The 15,138-nt window shown below is 39.0% G+C and overlaps 2 protein-coding genes across 7 annotated transcripts in view; one reads left to right on the top strand and one right to left on the bottom strand.

Annotated features, from left to right (window-relative positions):
• CMSS1 (cms1 ribosomal small subunit homolog) overlaps positions 1-15,138 on the top strand; it is a 221,130-nt gene that overhangs the window by 30,432 nt on the left and 175,560 nt on the right. The window contains exon 1 of one of the 5 annotated variants that reach the window (XM_066175201.1): positions 1,945-1,973. The exons of 3 other annotated variants lie outside the window; for them this stretch is intronic. Coding sequence is in view for 1 of the 2 variants with exons in the window: in XM_066175206.1 (XP_066031303.1) it covers positions 12,280-12,307 (28 nt within the window). In the remaining variant the exon portion in view is untranslated. Of the gene's footprint in view, positions 1-1,944; positions 1,974-12,253; positions 12,308-15,138 lie in introns of those variants that run through there. One more of the 5 variants, XM_066175206.1, reaches the window with a different exon arrangement.
• Positions 1-15,138, bottom strand: part of FILIP1L (filamin A interacting protein 1 like) — an 84,234-nt gene that overhangs the window by 11,879 nt on the left and 57,217 nt on the right. The window contains exon 1 of one of the 2 annotated variants that reach the window (XM_066175199.1): positions 7,529-7,637. The exons of the other annotated variant lie outside the window; for it this stretch is intronic. The gene's annotated coding sequence lies outside the window, so the exon portion shown is untranslated. Of the gene's footprint in view, positions 1-7,528; positions 7,638-15,138 lie in introns of those variants that run through there. 2 annotated transcript variants of the gene reach the window in all.

The raw sequence follows: 15,138 nt of genomic DNA on the forward strand, positions 1-15,138 counted from the left end.
TTAGCCCGACGTATTTAAATTTTCCTTGATGCTAAGTTGCATGAAGCACTGCAGTTGGAGGCTTTTATCAGGTTTGCTGATACAGTTCTTTTTCTGGTAGCCAAGACTGTAAGTAATAATGTTAACAGCAGTAGCGTTAATATCAAACAGAAGTTTCATTTTGAAGCTAGATATGCATCTTTTCCCATAGACCTGAAAATGTGAAGGTGTCCATTTTCTCTAAGATAGGCTTGGCCAGCACTTCATGTTGGAGGCACAGGTGAGAGAGATGGTAGCAATGCATTGTGGCAGGGTTAACTAGCTAAACTTGGCTTTGGAGCTGCGAGCGATGATGAATCCTGCTAGTTTCCTACTTTGCATTCTGTGACCTTTGGAAATTGTACTGGAACTTTTTCTTATGCATTACCAGTTGCTTCTGGGTACTGAACCTCTATAGCTCTGGTGACCTGGCAGATAATTAATTTTCTTGCTATCTGTTGTAAGCCTGCTGAATGTTTGGAAGTTGTATTTTCTCTTCTCCCAGTAGGGCTCTGGCCACACAGACCTGGGAGCACTTGGTGAATTATCTAAAGGTGCAACATCAATGCATGTTTGTCTAAAACATCTTAATCCTGGGCAAAGGTGCTCTGCTTCAGCATTTAAGTTTACATGGTTTCTCCAAACTGATCCTCTTCAAAGAGGACTAACACATTGTTTTAGACTACAGGACAGGAAGCTACATTGGAAATCTGAAGATGATAGTTTGAGAATTTTTTTAATGGTTATAGTTCTAACCAAGGTTTACTTCACAGATTTAATTCACAGTTCAATAGCAAATGATAGTTGAAGTAGCTTCTTTACCTGTGATGAATTGTCTAACTGAAGAACATCTTTTACTCCGGTATGTTGATTATGATGTGTTGAGGTAATATTTTTCCATTTTTTGCAGCCTTGGTTGTTCACTGTGTTAAAGATCAAATACCCTGCTTAAGAGTAAAAGAAACTGGACTCTTTAGTCGAATGTCCACTCAAAGTGCCAAAAGCAGTGTTTAGGGTTATTGTGGTGTTTTGGGTTTTTTAGCTACTTGCATGTGTGTTCAGCAGCTGCAGTAACTACCTTGCTTTGTAAAATAAATGTTTCTCTATTTCCAAAGGAAAAAAAACCAAATTTGTTGGGATGGAAAAAAAGTGGATTTAACTAGTTCTAGCATTTCTGTGATCAATGATGTCTTTTAAAATTGGTCTGAGCAGTCTTCCTAAAGCCAAGAGAGATATTTTTTCCATCTTTAGTTTTTTTCCAGTGTTCTTTGCCTTTCAAAAACTGTCATAGGAAAAGGCTTTTTTAGGAAAGAGAAGGGTCATGTGCATGTATGCTTCCCTTGTGCCTTCATATGAAGACTTTGTGTTCCTTGTTCTTTAAGGAACTGTGAATTCAGTTGAACATTCTGTGCCTTGATAGTGTACCCCAAACTGATTTATAACTCAGTATCATTATGTGACATTTGGCTACACGCCCTACTTGATCTCTTTCCTTGCCTCTTGGCTGATGGTCTGTGGTATTCAGGTTCTAGTTTCTTGTTTCAGATGTCACTGAAAATGAAGGAGCTGTAGCATGCTTTCATGTACAGTATGTTTCTGATGTAATACATTTTAGCTTTTATCATTCATTTAATGTTGTGGTTTCAAATGCTGAAAATGAGAGTTCTCTCTAGACAGAACTTGCAAGTTGTTCAGTTAACTGCTTTAATCTAGATAAATGAGAGGGTAATTTACAAGTTATAAAAAGTTACCAATGTCAATTTCTGACTCCTCCCACCCAGTTAATCTTGACTGAAATAAGGAAATTTTGCTATTTACAGAGATGACAGTATCCTATAGAGCTCTAGGTGGCGGGTGGGAACAAAGCAGGGGCAAGACCCTTTCTTTCCAAAGTGGCAGCTCCTTTGTATACCAGGGTATGTTTTCCTCCTTCCTCCTTTGTATGGGTTAGCAAGGTACGTAAGCTTGACTGTTCCTGTCAGCTGTTGTCTGCTGCTTTGCCAAAAGGGAACCGATGTGTGAATCTCCCAGCACAAGCCTAACTAAGCATTCTCCACCGGTTGGTGTCGTCCCCGCACCACCCTCGTAGGCAGCAATTTGTCATCTGGAGCTGGCCTGCAGTGGAGCTGGACGCGCTGACTTCGCTGCAGGGGCTTTCATCCCCCTGCTCTGCTCACTCATATGCGTACAAATGAACGTGCTCATTTATATATTAGATATGTCTTTAGAAACACAGATTTCAGAGGTTTTAGGGCTGCCAAGGTTCCCGGTGGCCTCTTCATTGAAGACAATTCAGTATTTAGTTTGGGAATTTAGTTTTTTGGCTGCTAATTAAAAAACTTTTCTCTTTACAGGAAAGAGTATATAGTAGCATTTTGCAAGTTAAGAAAAATGTTTCAGATTTAAGCATTAACACTTGAGCATTGCATTTTTTTTCCACACCTTCCTACATCCAGGTTAGTGTGTTCAGGATTTCAGATATTTAGATTAGGTATTGGCTGCGCTAAATGTGGCATTGTTACACCCTCAGGTTCATGTGACCCATATAAATCACTTTCCTTTCTTTTGGCATGGATATTTTTTTGGTAACAGAATGGCTCTTCTAAGGTGTAGAACATGCTTGGCCAGGGGGTAACATTTTGAAGTTGAAAACGAAAACAACTGTGGCATTTATTAGGCTTCTTCTGAGAAACCTCCTTGTGACTAAGTAGAATAGAATCGTGTTTGGGAATGTGATGGGTGACGTTAGTTTCAAACTTACATGTGATAAAACATGTAGGCCAAACTTACATGTGATAAAATTTCCTAATTTTCTTCATAATTAGATTTAATGACTGAAAGCTGTATAAATTGTACCAAAAAAAGATTAAATCCATTGAAAGCTGACAGAATTCAGTCAGCTTAAACTTAATTCTTAGATAGTTTTGTCCATGTGCTGAAATTCAGTGTGTAATCAACATGTGAATTTTATGAGTGCATTACCTTCTATTTTTAAGCAGCCAGTTTTATGTGGTTTTTAATGGCAGTAGCATCATGCTGCTTCATTTCAGTTTTTAAAATCTTTCTTCATTCTCTTACTCTGTCATTGCGATAGTTGCTATGCAAACACTAGATAAGCTTTGTGTCTCTAATAAATAAAGACAAACTTTTAAATCAGCTGTGTGCAATGAATTTGAAAGAAAATGCTTTGAATATTAGGTTTAAGGCAGATCTTCAAAACTCTATCCATCATTTAAGTGCTGTTGTTGTGTTCCTTCCCAGGCCTTTGGAAATCTATAAAGGATAATGTAATGTAATTTCACATCCCTGACACATATGCAAGACGAGTGTTTTTCTTGTCAAGGGTGGACTCTTTCCCATCTGCGTTTTCAGCCATTTCTCTATAGCTTTGTGCACCCTACCTGATGTACGCCTGTAAAGCTTTGGGAAGTGTGGGCATGAGCAGTTAAATGGTTGTGGGCTCTGGTTTCTCAGCTTCTTTGAGCATGCAGCTTGAAGCAGAATGGCTCCAGTTCTGCTGCCTTGCCTCAGCAGCCACTCTCTGGTGGTCACCTGCCCAGCCTGAGGCTGAAGTCAAGCAGCTGAGTTACATCATTATCATGTGCACCATGAGCCTGCTGCAGCAGCAGGTGTGACTTCTGCAACAGGCAAAAGGTACACGCATTTATCAGCTTAAATGACCAAGGTTATGGTTTTGAGTTGTGTGGAAATGTTGTGTATACGGCAAGGTTGCATTGAACTTTCACCTCCAATATTTCCATACTGCTGTTAAAGGAGGGTTCTATGATAATGTTGCTGGGTGTTCAGCACGTGATGTTTGCATGAGCATTCACCTCTTCACAGTCATATCAGCCCTGGTGAGGAACAATTGCTCTGGGAGGTGTTTCCCATACTTTTTTAACTGGTGGCTACAGACTACCTCAGAAAATCTTCAAATACATTCTGCTAGAAATTGTGAACACTCTGGAGAAGTGAGCTGTAACTGCCTGAGAGTGCTCCATTGGTGTGAGTGCAGCTACTGAACTTCAGGAACATCATGGTGCATTGGACATGCAATCAAAGTGATTTCTGTCTTGTTGACAGAAAACACAGCAAACCTCAAAGTCAGCATAATGTACTGAGAGGTGTTAAGAGTTGAAGTGTCCATTACTTCACTTAAATCACAAAACTGGGCACTATATTTAGAATTTTTCAGCAGTGATTTTTACCTTCTTGGAGCTGAGTAATACAGTTTAGTGAATGGTTGAAATAACCAAGCTTTTAACTACATCAAGAAGCTCAACATAAACCCTAAGGGTGCTATGGCAGAATCTATTCAGTATGAAAAAAAAACCCTAAGCAATTAAAAATTGTTGCTAAGACACAGTTTCCAAGTTAAAATCAACTTGGTGACAAGATAAAGTGTTGAGGGAAACTTAATGAGAGAGAAGTACACTTTTATACAATGATTTTTAAAGATATGTCTGCCTACATTGTAAACTCCTTAGGATTCTCTGACTGAGATATTTTAATTGCTTTTTAAATGAACTTTATTCAGGTAGTGCCACACCCAGGATTTGAGAACAGCTGCTTGTAGGAAAGATCCAGAGGAGCTGTAGTTGCTCAGTTGCCTATGCCAAACTACGTGTGGTAAAGAATTTCTCCTAGAGAAAAGTAGCAGGCTTGTAAGATCTGCCACAGGGGGGAAACTGACTGGGAGTAAAACCAGGTGCTTTTTTTTAATCCCATGACAAGTGCAAAATTCATAATCCATCATAGTATTAGGTAAATAGTATGAAAATTCTGTTGCTCAGCACAAATCAAGAAATAATTTGATTTTACTAATACTGATGGGGAATAGAAACTATCCCTTGTCTTCTGGATCAAATCTCTAAAAATTCTGCTGTCAGCAGATGTTTATCAGCAGAGGAAAGGGAAGTGACGAGAAATGAACAAAGGGTCAATGCAGTTTGATAGGAAGTTGACTTTCATTTCTGGAGGATATATTTGTTCTTAAAATGTTTTCACATTGGATGTTGTGAAAAATTACTAAAAAAAAATTTACATGAAGAAATACAATTGTTTGAGACTGACTTACGTGATGATTCTTTTCTTTCACTGTCTCCTTTTAATTAAAAGAAGCTAGCATTTTAATAACTTAAAATTAGGAATACCTATCAATTAATACCCAAAACACGTTAAGAAATCTGATATAATATAGGAGTGTAATACAGAGGTGGTGGTGGGGAAAAACAGCAGTGAGGCAGTTTAATCATTATGCCTCCGTCTAATTATTTTGGAGTTTTACCAGTATTAATGAGAGCAAAATTGGTCCTGTAAGTATTAAGTGAAGAATGTTTACCCTTTTAATCTGAGGAAGACAGACTGTGGGAAGCTGAGTTCTGGCTTTTGATAGATGTTATGATTTGTTCTAAGCTAGCAGTCTTCAGAGTACAGATGGTACTTTAGATACTGCTAAAGCAGTTGATCAGTGATAGAAGTCACCCTTCTTTGTTGGATTTGGAGCAGCTGAAATTGTCTCCACCTATGGGGAGACTTTTTTCTTTTTCTACTTAGTGCTTTTATCAAATTTATGGCATGCGTAGCATTCCTGTTAATATTTTTTCTTTGCCATAGTCAAGTCTTTCGATTTCTTCAACTCATTCTTTCTGCTCAGACACGCTTCTTGGAGACTGTCACTTTGGTTCCTAACACATCTGTTCATAATGTAGCTAAGTTTTCTACTTTATAACTTCACAGTATTTAGAAATATAGGATAATTAGAAAACTAAGTAATCATTTTAAAACTGTGAGGACTCTGGAGATATGACAGAATAGTGAGCAGAAGACTTTTTAAGGGGCTCAGGATACTGATATATGGGGTATTGTTTTTGTACTGTGAAATTACATTTGTTCTGGTTGCTAGGATTCTTTTCATTCTACATATACACTATACAGTGTATACTATACATTGCCCTCTTCCCTGATTCTCTCAACAGAGGTATAAGCTTTGCTTGTTACAAAAAAGAATATGTTGGAAACGTGGATGTGACTTTTATCTAATTGCCAGGTTAATAATGCAGAAATACCTGAATTATCTTTGAAATGAAATGTCTCTTTATAATCACATTTTTAGAAGCATGTTGAAAACAACTGCTTCATATTTTCTCCATTTTTAAAGCCAAAAATAAGTTATTAAAAAGTCCACACAAGGTATTTTGGCTCAGTCTCTAAATCCGTGTATGCATGATACTACAACAATGCATATGTTAGTACCAGCTTTGATTTTTCCTAAATATATAACTGAACAAGGATTTTGCAGGATTCAAAACATCAAATAAAGGGAAAAAGAACCCTTACTTCTCTCCTAAAATTGCATTATTTTTGTGTTAAAGAAAAGGAAAACATATCACCAAACATGTTTTACCTGTTAAGAAGAGTTTGAATTTAAAGGTCTTAAGGTCTAACTTTTCTAACATTTTTAATTACACACAGGACTCTGAAGAGCAGTGTGCAGTAGTTCCAATTTGGAAGTAGGACAGTACAATTGACTTAATTGCATTTGTTCCTGTGAACAAAGATTTGACAGGGTTTGGCCCTTAATTAACGGAGAGGACAGTGTAATTTTGCATACTATTCGGGTGTGAATTATAAACACACAAATCTAATCTTTCAAGGTGCTTTGTGCCTCATCAGAGCTGGTTTTCATTCCCTGTTTTCTGGCGTTAATAGCTGCAATACTGTTGAGCATCTTGCAGAATAAGCCTTGAAGAGAGCAGTGTGCTTTCTGATCCTCACACTCACCATGTGTTTGACCAGGATTAAGTTTTTTTCATCAAAATCTGACAGTTCTGCCCTCTTGTGATTTGACACTTGCACGCAAGACACAGAAGAGGGAAGCAGTGTGTATGAGTTGAAAAGTTTGTTAGTAATTGAACTAGTTGCAATTCTTTCTTTTAGACATAGCATAATCTTATTGCAGAGTAGTGTTTGTGGCAATTTATACATCACTCTGAAAACTACAGCAGAAGTTGTTCAAAAGTATAGTAAATGCTTAGAGACATGTGTGTGTACATGTCTACTAATATATAGCATATGCATATAAATGCAGCAGAAAGAGAGGCAGTAGCTCTACCTAATATATTACAATACTGTTGGACTCCGTCCACAGCTTTAAATGCAGTCATGATTTTATCCGAGCATTTGGAAAGTGTGTGTAATTCATAACTCTCTCCTTCTTTAATGTTAAGTTAATTCCTCGTCTGTTGCCTCTGCAGGAATTGTTTTAAAGACACTTTTTAACGCTTGAAATAGTCACCCTATATATGATTCACCAGACATCTTCTAGATCTTCTGGTGCTCTTTTGGGGGATTTCACTGTTTCTCAGTCCTCACCCCTCTTTTTTTTTTCTTTTTTTTTTTTTTTTTCTTTTTGGAAGTGACTTTAAAAAAATAAAAGGTATCTCAACAGGAAAAAGCCAGAAGCGCTAGTGCTTGCCAGAAGAAGCTTGCTTCCCACCCTCTGCCTTACCTTGCGCCGGCGGGCTATAGCACTCCCGGGTGAGCCGGTGCTGCGGGGCGCGGGCGCTGCGCGGTGGCATCGGGGCTGCTGCGAGCATTCCAGCGCTCCCGCGGAACAATGAGGGATGGGCGGCGGGCGGCCCGAGCCTATGCACCATTACGTCAGCGCCTTGCCATATAAGGCGCGGTGCAGCCCCGCCGCGCTGCCCGGGGCTCTCCGCTGCGGCCGCTGCCCCGGCAGCCCGGCCACCTCTGGGCAGCTGGGCTCCCTTTGGGCAGCTGGGCTCCCTTTGGGCAGCTGGGCTCGGCCCTGGGCAACTCGGCTCCCTTTGGGCAGCTGGGCTCGGCCCTGGGCAGCTCGGCTCCCTTTGGGCAGCTGGGCTCGGCCCTGGGCAGCTCGGCTCCTTCTGGGCAGCTGGGCTCGGCCCTGGGCAGCTCGGCTCCCTTTGGGCAGCTGGGCTCCCTTTGGGCAGCTGGGCTCGGCCCTGGGCAGCTGGGCTCCGTTTGGGCAGCTGAGCTGTCTTTGGGCAGCCCAGCTCGATTTCCTCTGGTTAGTTGGGCTCTCTTTGGGCAGCTCAGCTGGGTTCCCTTTGGGCAGCTCCGCTGGCCCTTGGCAGCTCGGCAGCGGGCGCTGGCTCCGGCTGAGCCCAGCCCTGTGTGGAACCCTGCGTTTGTCCACCCGCTCAAGGCCAAGAAGAATGCGCGGAAGGTTTGGGTCAGGGCAGTTCCTCTCTAGCGCTGATAATAAAGTCGTTCGGGGTTGTTACTGATTAGGTACAATGTTTTCCACTTAGTCCCACAACCTAGCGTTTGAAAACGGAAAAACTAAACTCCAAGTCATCTTGTTTAATTAGTTGTTCTAAGGGAGTTTTTTGTGGTTGTGTTTTTTTGTTGTTTTTCTTTTTTTTTCCCCCCTGTTAATTTTATTATGACAAAAAATGCGACTTCAGCTGAACTCCTCTGAGGGGGAAAATGAACTTGGAGCCTTCCTTTTTTTTCCTTCTGTAAAGAGTCGGGGTCCTTGGAGGATAGTATTTTATTTCCTGATGATGTAACTACAAAACAATTCTCTTAAGTGATGATGGGAAGGCCAGATGAAAACTGATTTTTTTTCTCTCTCTTCAATGTTTTTTCTACAAACCCCTTTCCTTTTTCGTGTGTTTGTGTTTCAGCTAACACAATTAAGCAGTCCAACCAACTATTTTTAGTAAGAAGGTCTTGAAGAAATGAGTAGTTTGTTTTAATATTTAGAAAGAGGCAGAAAGCCAAAAAGTAGGATTTAGATTGAAGAACTTAAAATGTATCTCTTGTATTCCCTGTCCTTTAGTGTACACCCTGAATAAACATTGGCGACAGAAGGAAGAAATACTGGAAATAGGCACAAATTTCGTTATTGAAAATCCATTAAGCATTAATGGGAGTCAGTGAAATAAATTCCTTTATGTTGGTGGGTAAATTAGACCATTGAAAGGCATTCTACACTACTAAAGTAGTAGGTGCATCCACAGTTAATCTATTTGCAGCATTTGAATTTTAGTCTTCATCTCTATAGCTTAAGCTGTTCTTCTGCCTGCTTTTAGTGTGTTTTGAACATGCTGCTAACAATAAGGGAAGTTACGTATTTGGAGGTGTTTTCTGTAGGTATGAATAAAAATGGTGATTAAGATGTTTGCATTTCATTAGCAGGACAGACATCTTCTAGCTATCTTGCATATATTTACCCCAAGTGTAGCCTGAAAAAAGGTGCTTATTCTTTAGTTGGAAAATTCCAGGCAGCCCCTTGCATGGTTACTGAGTAAAGACTTCATCAGAACTCTGCTGCTTGTTTGTATGGGCAATCCTCTTTGTAAGTTTCTGAGAAAGTTCAGATTTGGGTACCTCATCAGAAAACTTTGAAATTATTTAATACTAACCCTTCCCAAATGATTTTGGAGATAGAAAACATCTTATTTGAATATACCAATGTACAGACCAGGATAACATTTCATCTGCTATTCTAGGGAGAGGTAATAATCAAATCCAAATAAAAACAACCTGTCCTTTAGCTGATGTTGACCTATTCAGTTCCTTGGCTAATGTTTGTGGAGGCCAGCAGTTTGTCTAGTTTTTCTCAAAAGTATTATGCCAATATGCATCTTTCGAAATACAGGTCATCTAGGTGACCTTGGTATGGGAAATATCTTCAGCTGCAAACTCAGCCTTTCTGCTGGGACTCTTTAAAATGACAGGAGAACTGCAGGTGCAAGGCACTGTCTAAGGGCAGGCTGTGGAGGTTCTGCTGTATCAGTTCTGATTTGCAGGGGGAGTCAGGGAAGTTACTCAGTGGGAGGTAGGTAGGAGTTAAATGTGAATACGTTCTTTTTTACATGTATGTGTGTATGCAAGCATTAATATATAAATTGTTAGGGGTGAGAATTACTGTTTCTGTCCTGGTTTTGGTTTCTTTTCTTCCCTTCCCTTTGCAATTGTTTTGTTTTTCTGCAACTTTCCCTTCACCTGCACACACCCTGTTTCTGTAGTCTATATGAAAATTGCCTGCATTTTTGTTCTCCCACATGAAACAGTTGTTTTAGGCCATAAGCAGCTTTGAAGAAGAGGACTTCTCAAAAGCTGGTAATCAAGAATTCATCCTCACAACCTAGTTCTGTTCTGGAGTTGCAAGGAACAAAGCTCAGATAGTGCTGGTGATAAGTTTATTGGTAGTCTGGGAACAGGGAATAGGGAATGCAAGTCCTTCTGTTTATAAGTCTGTGTTTATATCTGGGGATGGCCAAAATACAAACTCCTCATTTCTTAATTAATTCCTCTCTGCAATACAAAAGTGCGCATCTGTGACCTTGTGCAAACTAGCTTTATCAAAGAGCATCAGATGAGTGTGTAATGACCTGACTTCCTTCTCATGCCCTGTTAAGGGCATGAATATATTACTAAAAATTCTGAACTACTATAATATGAAAAGTTTACTTTTATCTGAGGCAATGAATTGAGCTTCAAAGAAGCCTTCCTTTGCTGCATTTTTACAGTTTCTTTCAGTATCTGTAGGTGGAATCCTGGCACTAGTGAACTAAACCGAAGAGGGAAAAAAAGGCTTTGGGTAGGCAGCTATGCCTGTCTCATCATTCTCTATTGCTCCCTGAAAGTGAATTCTGTTTCCTTAGTTACTACACATAGTTTTGCACAGAATTGGTGCATTTGCAAGTATTGTGACAGCAAAAGGAACTGTTGATTTGTAGAAATTGGAGACCAAAAGAAAATCTTACTAAATCATTGGTGCATCTCCTGTCAATGCAGGGCAACTCTCTGCAGCTGCTTGCAGTGATTTTTTTCTAGTCTCTGATTATCGTTTTGTATTGTTATTTGTGCCCACATTCTTTCAGGATTTTACTTTAGAAAAATAGAACCTGGGAAGATGGAAGATTATATGAGGCAAAGAGGAGATAGGATGAATAAGCTAAAAGACTTTGAGGCAGTTGTTTGGACTTTATCTTAAACTATCTGAATTCCTCCCATTAGTTCCATCGTTAAACTGCTTCTCTTTTCTTTTTCTCTCATGGCGTTTCATAGCAGCAGTTCCAGTGTCCTTAAAACCATAACCTATCTATTGCAGCATTTGACCCCTTCTTTTGGCCATTTTATATCTAAGATAAATAAAGGAAGTTAGAACTTGGGCCTCAGTTCAACAAAGCACTTAAAACATAGCCCTGTGTATTTTTTGTTGAAAAAGGAAAGGACTTCAGCAGAAGTCTGATTTTAATGATATATTGAAATGCTTGGCTGGATCAGGCTCTTGGTCACATTTACTTCATGTAGATATTGTTGAAGCTTGGGCTTTTGAAATTCTCTCTGGGGTCTAAATCTTTAGGTTATTTTCATATTCTAAAAATAAACATCTACTGAAGTACAAATACTGTCAAAAATTTTATTAGTATTTTACATTACTTGAAACTGTTCGCTTTTTTGGAGGTGATCTGCTTAAGTTTTGCGTGGGATACCTGGAGAACTGAAACATATGCAGAATTGACAAGTTGAATTTTATCGCCTTGCATAAATGGGATCTGATATTTAATGTTTTAATGACTCATGTGACTTTAAGGATTTTTCTTAAATGTGTGCTCAGCCTTGTCTCTGAAATCTGTGGGAGTTTGGACATTATTCAGTGGAAGAAGATTCACTTTAATTATTTTTTAGATTATTAGCATCTTTCAAAAATTTTACAATTTATCTTTATTATTTCTTGTAGCATTGTGTTTGATCATCTCTTAGTTTTCATCCATAAATTTGGGGCTTCATATCCTAATGTATAGATTAATTTCTGAGTATTGCAAAGAGAAATATGGAGGTTATTATGGCTTATTTACAGTCTGAAACGTACTGACAACTGATAAATGCATGTGGAAGGCAAGGGGCAGAAGCAGGGGAAAGTTCTAAAGATAACATTCTTCAGATTCATGTGTATTTTGCTATGGACCATGGGCAGAAAGAGATTCATATCTCCATTACTCTGTGGTTTTAATTTTTTTTGGCAGCAGGGAGAAATATTTTTTCAAATTCTCCTATTGTTTGCAGATTTCATTATTCTCCCTTTTTTCTTTTTTTTTTTTTTTTTTTTTTTTGGCAGATACAAATAAAATTCCTAGCCCAATATTAAGGATAATTAGATCCCTTTGTGTTGGGTGCTGTATTGGGAAGTTGATGACTGCACCTCTCAACTACTAATGGCTTCTAAGGGGAGTTTGCAAGTGCTTCATATCGGCTTGTGAGATGGTTTCATCTTGTATATGGGACCAAGGTAATTTTTTATGAAAAAGACAATTTTTTGCATGGCAGAGTTTACCATGAACAAAAATTTAATTTGTATGCCTTCCCCTACTCTATATAAATCATATATAGCCAAGTAATCTTTTCTCCATGATAAAATGAGATAATGTTCTTTAGTTCATGAAAGCTCTGTACAAGAGTGTATTTTAAGAAGAAATTTGGGAGGTTAGTTTTCTTTGTGATGGGTTCTGCAGTGAGATTTTTTTTATCAGCCCACCCGCACCCACAAGTGTGCCTGTCTAGTTTGGCTATTTCTGGAGGCACGACAGTCATTTCAGTATTAATGCAATAGCAAAAGTGAGTTCTAATCCTGTGAAGACTTAGGACCTTGGAAGGTGCTCAGTTTTGTGTTTGTAAGCATGAAGCAGTACATATTTTAGATGTCACTTTAGTCATCAGACTGCAGAAAAAAATGACACTATGTATTACTTTTCTTCGTCCGTTTCCTTTGAATTCCATCAAAGCAAGATCCTTTTTGTAGAACTTCAGGGAAGTGGTATGGCTGAAATATTTTGAGCTTCAAGTCTGACTCCACATGAACCCCTGCCTCTTTTTTAAGTACTAATCTAAGCTGTGAGTTGAGTTATTTTATTGAAAGTGGTCAACTCCTTTTCAGAGCAATGTAATTTTTGTTTGAATAAAAACTGCACAGGTTTGTTGACTCAACTTTTAACCCTGCCATGAGTTGAATATGGTGGCAGTGGAGGATGTTTCCTTCAAAGCTTTGATGATATGATGTGAAAAAGTAGATCAAATTATTGCAGGCTTTCTCAACTCCTCTATGTCATGCAGCATCTCTTCCCTTACTCTTTTCCCTTCACATCTGTTGTTCCTGCACTTGTTGCTGTGTGATGCCTTTCCACCAGTGTCTTGGAGAGCAAAGCCCAGCCCACAGTAGAAGGGATTTGCCATTCAGTGCATTTCTTGCCGGTTACAGGTTTACAGGAGTCTCCTGAGGCCATTTGCTACTTTGGAAGCACAAGCCTGTCAGCACACGCTTAGGTGAATGTGGGCTTGAGTGCAGCATCAGAACTGGAAGAAGGGTCATTGGTGCCACTGATTTTATGCAAAGTGGAGTACAAAGCTATCATGGTTTTTTTCTTTTTTTGGTGGTTAAGTAGGGAGAATCCAGAATTAAAATGTATCATGAAGCCTACATGTCATTGTTGTAATACTGTTGAACAGGCTTCTCTTGCCTCCTACCAATTAACCCAGTGAAAACAGTGCTGTTAAAGAGCTTTTTGAAAGGGAGTAAGGCTGTAGAATGAGTATGGTTGCTAGGGAAGGCAGAATTTGCAAGGAGAGAATGTATTTTTTTGTTGGGCTGAGCAGAGTAAAACACAAACATGCTCTCGGGCCCAGAGGCCCTTCTTTGGATCTCTAGATGCTGCATCTATGTTACAAAATCTGTGTAATAATAGACATGTTTTCTGCCTTGATAAATCCATCCATTCCCCCCCCCTTAGGATTCCTGGTAAGAAATACATTCAAAAAGGCTTTTCTTATTCTCTGTAATTTCAGTAGCTATACGTTAGTTCCTGTTTAAAGCACAATGCTTCAAGTTATTGGTGATTTTGGTACCTGTTCTAGGAATATGTGTTGAAATAACGCAGAGGCGAATGTATCCTATCCAAGCTGGTTTAGATTGTGGATTCCTAGGGATGTAATGTAGCTCATAAAACTTTGATCCCTTTGGGGTTCAGAATTGCTGAGATATCTGATGGATTCATAGTTTAGAAATGTGACTTAGTTGTGTGGTTCAGTTCCCTGGTCTGGAAAAGCATTTACAGAATTTCTTGACCTCCTAGGGTGTAGTCACATGTAACTCTTTGTGTTAGTCTTGCCCACAGCAGGTACTGTTCGAGGAGTCTCTTGGGCTTGGGGAAATGTATTTAGCAGACTCAGACACTCCATAGCTCCAGAGTCTGCAACAAAAATTTTACAAAACCCTGGAGTGAGGAAGGGGACCAAATACAAAAGGGTATTAATTTGGCCTTTTTACAGCAGCTGGCATGAGACGTATCAGCCTTAAGAACTATTACTTTCAACTCGGCAATATTGAAGTTGTGTCATTATCTGGGAACACTTTTATTGATCTCATGTCTCCGGTTGTTATTGTCAACAGGATGGACTATTACTAAGAAAGTCTTTTAGGAGATGAACAAAAAGCTTGAATAGCCTACAACTTGCTTCATGCTTGAAAACTGAACTAAAGCACAAAAAAAGTGGTTTAAGGAAATTCTCATCCAGCATGGGAAGGAAAGACAAAATTTTCCTTTAGTCCCTAAAATCCTATGATCTTTCAACAGGCTTCCCTGCAGCCTTTCCCACTGCTTTACAGTCTGCTTTATTTTGTGGAGTTTTTTTAGTTGTTGGGACTTTTGTTTTTAACCTGTTTTGTTCAGTTACCAATTTTTAGTTGTGAGGATGAAGCTTCTGTACCTTTTAACATTGTTTCCCCTGGGTAACTTGATTGAAAGCATTTTGACAGAGCATAATTTCTGGCTTCTGTTTGCTCTGGCCAGTTAACTCAGGAGCTTCTAATACAAAGATTAATGTTAATAAGATGAAAGATAGTTACAGTCCATACAAATTGCACTTATGAAGTCTGTGGTCAGGATGAATGATGTAGAATTGATTAAAGAGAGCAATGTATTGGGTTCTTTCATGTAGTGTTACAATTTCATGTAAGTGAAATCTGTAGTGGCATCTTCTGCTATGAAATCTCATAGTACATTTGATAATTGCTAATAATTTATCTTGTAAGCATACTGTACTATTACTCACGAAAAGATAAGCTAA

The sequence above is a fragment of the Chamaea fasciata genome, unplaced genomic scaffold (assembly GCF_029207755.1).
Source record: "Chamaea fasciata isolate MVZ Bird 193981 ecotype frontalis unplaced genomic scaffold, bChaFas1.0.hap1 SCAF_2, whole genome shotgun sequence".
In the NCBI taxonomy this organism is placed as follows: Eukaryota; Metazoa; Chordata; class Aves; order Passeriformes; family Sylviidae; genus Chamaea; species Chamaea fasciata.